This window comes from Pocillopora damicornis, chromosome 7, assembly GCF_964200805.1.
Source record: "Pocillopora damicornis chromosome 7, jaPocDami1.2, whole genome shotgun sequence".
In the NCBI taxonomy this organism is placed as follows: domain Eukaryota; kingdom Metazoa; phylum Cnidaria; class Anthozoa; order Scleractinia; family Pocilloporidae; genus Pocillopora; species Pocillopora damicornis.
The window spans coordinates 14,455,002-14,460,130 of NC_142676.1; the positions used below are offsets into that span (position 1 = coordinate 14,455,002).

General features: G+C 38.2%; 1 protein-coding gene across 1 annotated transcript in view; it reads right to left on the bottom strand.

The window, feature by feature from the left end:
- Positions 1 to 1,626: 1,626 nt before the first annotated feature.
- LOC113670386 (uncharacterized) overlaps positions 1,627 to 5,129 on the bottom strand; it is a 7,814-nt gene continuing 4,311 nt past the window's right edge. Inside the window, exons 4-5 of the mRNA XM_027186531.2 lie at positions 4,997 to 5,029; positions 1,627 to 1,961 (exon numbers count right to left, since the gene is read on the bottom strand). Of these exons, the coding sequence (XP_027042332.2) occupies positions 1,708 to 1,961; positions 4,997 to 5,029 (287 nt within the window). The 3' untranslated portion in view covers positions 1,627 to 1,707. The remainder of the gene's footprint in view (positions 1,962 to 4,996; positions 5,030 to 5,129) is intronic.

Here is a 5,129-nt window from a genome sequence, read left to right on the forward strand (position 1 = left end):
TTTGGGACTTTTGGGGACCATCTTCTCCACGCCTCCTCGAACATGATTGAAACTGAAGTACCAGTGTCCAACTCCATCGAAAAGTTTTCACCATTCACCTTTACAGGAACCATGATGGATAGCTCAGGCTTTCCTAATGAATGTGAAATAGTCTGAGGTCGTCGTTTGGCTCTTTTGGAAGGGCGTTGTCTTCCGCGTACCGAACTGGTTGTCTTCTCCCACCTTGATTCGGACGTGATCTATGGACGTAACCATCTGAGGATACGCGTGCTTTTTTCTTACAGACTTTGGTGAGATGCCCTTTTGATTTACAATTCCGACATAATTCTTCTTTAAACGGCATTTTTGCGGGATGTGGTCCTCGCCTCAATGGAAACACGCTCTCTTTGGCTTCATTGCTTTTAGCGATAAATTAAAAGCTCAATCGTTCCAAGAAATCCCATTCTCGTCGCCAGTCGTTGTGTATTAGGGTTCGATATACTACTATAGAGTAATGCGTTAATCAGACCATGTGCTGAATACAATGAACTTAATTATATACAATGATATGTAAGGATAATCACGTGACTGCGGTTAAGGGTGTGCTAGAATCCAGCTGAGGTATTTATCATTCCAAATAGGGACAAACACTACAGCTTTCTTCACCTAAGTAATGCTTCTTCGCCTTCTTCGCCAACTTCGCCTTGCTTTAGCATTTTTCCCTTTGAATCTTGCTGGTCTCTAGTGATTCTAGTGTTTCTCTAGTGATTCGAGAGGGAAAAGCAATTGTTGAACGTTGCCGGTATAAGTAACTGACCTTTTCACAATCTTAGCGGAAGTCATTATATGAGTCAAGTGAAAAGTTGTTGTCAGTCAAGTGCTGAAAGTACGGTTGTCGTGAGCTGATTGGTCAGTTTTGCTGTAAGATTCAAGTGGCGTAAGTTGGTAGTGATTGGTCATTTTTTTTCAGTTGATAATGTTAGGTTGTTCAGGTTGGTTAATATGTTTTTCAAATGTACCGATCGCTCCGCTACGCCATTTTTCAACAAGATCAAGTGCTCCGACCGCCATACCTCCTTCATCGGGGAGACTGGCAAGAACCTCAAACAAGACTGACCGGCAGACGTACTTCAGAGGGTATCCGCAGGATTAAGCAGGATATCTGTTTCATTACTCAACACATTGATCACAAAGTACAATTTGTCGAGTTTGTCAATTTGCAGAAAAGCTGAAAAATCCGCTATTTTTCTCCACGACACACGAAATGACGTATATCGCAGGATATCTGTTGGGTCCGCACGACGAATATTAAGAGAGCCATGACCATATTTAGACATTGCCACAATGTGTTGAATAATAGATTTTAATAGTTTGAAAGGTATAATTAACTAGCATCGCTCACCGAAAAGCATGAATGGCTACGGAATGAAGCTAAACGTTGTCTCAGGAGACTTTATGGTGGGGTATTTAATGAACATTTTGCTCCCACTCGGCTCCCAGAGGAGGAGTTGGAGTTCGAGCACGCCGTCTTCAAAGACTGATTCGCAGGGTGTTGTTATCGCAAGGATGTTCAAGTTTCGTCTTAAGAGTGCATAAATTCAGTTATTTCTAAGTCTTGTTAATTATCAATGCGACAAAAATCGAACGTGTTGTAAACTTGCTCTATTTTCTTCTACGGTGATTGCAGTTACATGATCATGAAAGTGGCAATTCAAAGGCTCGAAATTTCTACCCCTGTTGCTCTTCTGATTCAAGAATTTCCAACTGCTTGACATGTTTCTTGTACGCTTTTATCTCTTCAAATAAGTGGCGCATGATGGGGTGATTGCAGGTCTTTGTCTGTTCTTCTATGCAACGAATATACGCATCATCTGCGTCATCGCCTGCGTCAGGGTCTCCCTGCTCATGCTCGGACACTTGCATGCTTTCAAACAAGCACTTCTTCATGGCATCTCCAGCGCATTTGTGATAGCGATCATTCTCTGCAAAGTGAATAAATATGTTACTACTTTTTATTTTCAAGATTCTTTATGGCGTATTCTCCGGCGTACTCTAAGACCCTGCAATAAGAATACCGTCCCTAGATTCAGACTGGATTTCAAGACAATCAACTTGTTTTAATGCGCCAACGTTGCTATGATAAAAGCTGTTACTTGGAAATCAATAAAAAACTAAACTTCAGTCATGCGTCGAAAAGTTGTTACCTCAGGTCCTCTCTTAGGGATGGTGCCTCCTAATACGAAGATATATTGTCGCGGTTTATCACTATGCAAAAAGGTGGATCTTGGTAAGGGCTATTGAAAATTTAAAAGAAAATTGGAAAATTTTCGAAAAAAAGAAAAGAAATATTTCTTTGAGCATTTCCTTAGAATTTCCGTTTACATACACCAAGGCAACAACAAACCACAAGCTTTGAAATACATAACAATTGGTGATATAAAAACTAATTTTTATGTGGTATTTATTAAAAAATCATTGCAATGGAGCCGTTTTTGGCCCTGGCTGCTCTCTTCTAGGCAAGCAAAAAACAATCTAAATATATTTTTCGAAGTACGACAAAATCACTATTTGTTGAGTAGGCTTATTACTTCCGTTTTGTAAAGTAAAACGTGGGGGTAACCACGCGTTTTTTAAAGCTATATTGGTTTTTCTAATTTTAAGGCAAGTTTTTGGTGCTCCAGAAAATTTTTGCACTACCCCTTCTCTAGTAAGTTAAATGTTTGCATGTTTTCCTTGAGTATGCTGGGGTATCCGGTAAGTTATCTTACGTTCGACGAAAACATCTTTCCTTTTATTATTGTCGACAGCAATAAAATAAAAGAATAAAACCGAAACGGATTTTTGTGTATTACATCGTTCGGTACAAAATATAACTTGTTTTAAGCGATTCCTTTGAATTTGAAGCCTATAGTATTTGCCACTTCACTTCACTTTCTTTTCCTTGGTTCAGCATGATTTCATAAAACACACCACAATAACGCTTTTTTTGACGGTTTTTTGGTGTAGACAGCCTGTTGTCAATCTTGTAAAGCTATCCGCTAAATCAAGAGCTCACAAAAAATACGGTAACTAATCATCAAAGCTAGTAAGCACGCGAGGCAGTATGGTTGTGTGGTGCACTAACAATAGGAGGCACTGTCCTTCAGCTCCCCTCTCTCAAATAAGCCCCCTCTCAAATGAGCCCCTTTTTCAGAGGAAGAAAGTTATTAACCACTTCATGTGGACTGATCCGGTATGGTTTATTCACGGATTTTGTTAAAAATAACTTGCACAACTCGCATAATATTACTCAGTTCTCCATATGAGATAGTCATTGTCCAAGTCCAAAACAGGAAGTCGGGAAGCGTAACTCAAGTCTGTTTCTTCCTCCTTTTTTAACTCGTGAATTGCGCGCATGCGCAAGAGCGATTTGTAGATACGATGTGGAGAATGGCACTCGCTCGATTCCTGTAAACTTGTTTTCGATTTTAGGCTTTTGAGTGCATTTGATAGTTTTTGGCGAGTAGTAAATAAACGAAATGGCGACCTTTGTTGCTAAGAATAGTGGTGGGGTGAAAAAGAAGCCAATGATAATCTTAAAAGAGATTATTTTTTGCGTTTTAGTTTCAACAAGCAGCGCCAGCGACTGGCAAGCATGCGAGGATTCACACTGAAATAAAAGGACAACCTTCGTTTTTCATAAAATTGTAATTTACAATCCTTGAACGTGAAAACAATCCGAAGATACATTAAAAATATCACTTACTCCGAAGCGCTCGGAGTTTACAGGTGTTCAAAGCTTTTTCAGTTATGGCGTGAGATTAGGGACAAAATCGATCATTACATTTCGTATCGTGTGTTTTTAGTGTGTGAGGCAACAAAAGGTGCCGGCGACTGACGAAATTACAGGTTAACACGAAAATCAAATAACACCTAAACAAATAATTTTGGCTACCGATTTTCAGTGAATTTTAAAGAACAATTTTCTTTTGAGTTTCAAGACGATTTGAAGATTCAAAATAAATATAAAACGTACTAAAATGCGAAAGTTATAAACCACAAAATTGATAAATAGGCCTGAAATGAAATTCTATCTTGTTATTGATTATACGTTGCCTAGCACGTGACTTAATTCTACCCAGGCGGAGATCCAAAATGATGGTTGCAGGCTTGGCTTAGTTATATCACTCAAAACTCGTTCCCTTTTGTCTCATTTGATAAAGAGGGAATCGTTAATGTTTTCATTAAGACAGTATTGCCTTGATTTTCTAATATTTACAACGAAAGACAGTAAATTTCACTTTTCACCCACATTTACTTCCAACCTTTTCTTTTGAACCAGAAACAAAAATGATATATGTTTAAAACACATTACATCATTCACCCTTGTCAAATGAAATAGCATGATCATTTTAATTGTAATGCCTTCTTGTCCCAACGTTACTTTGTTTCTTTGCTACATTAGCGAACACTGAACTACTGCTTCGTACTCTAAATATGACAATCAACCACAAAAATCCCTAAACCAGATAACATTAAACATAATCCAAAAAATCATGTAAGTCATCTGTCAATTCACGAGTTTGCTCACAGAGCACTTTGATTTGCTACCGGTAATGCGTTTCGCTAAATCAAATAAGGCCCCCTTTCAAATAAGCCACCCTCTCTCTATGAATTCCCCCCTTAAACGTGCTTAAAACAATTAAGTCCCGGAAGGGAAAATTAGAGGATTTACAGTATTTTGTCAAAATAAATCCAGGCGTGTCTTCTATTGGAACTTTTTATTTCAAAAGGTACCCTCCAATCATGGCCAAAAATACTGTTTCGAGCCTCCCTCTTTAGAACCTTGTTTGACACACTCATCGTGATGCTTAAAAACTGGCGTTTGAATAAGGATATCGTTTCACTTTTTCATGGAAAAAATCTAACTATTCTCAGATATTTCGCGATGATTTTCAATCACTTCCTTTATTCTCAAAATTTGCATTTTTGTCCAGATAAACATATTTTTAAGAAAAAAATTTACGTTATTACTCACCAATGTTTGAAAGCCCTTCTTTCTTCATTATACCTACGAAATAAAGTAAACGTGAATCCAACTTCGTGGGAAAAGGACGGAAACAGCGGTATATCGAACAGAAACAACTGATTTTAACCCAGTTTTATTTAAA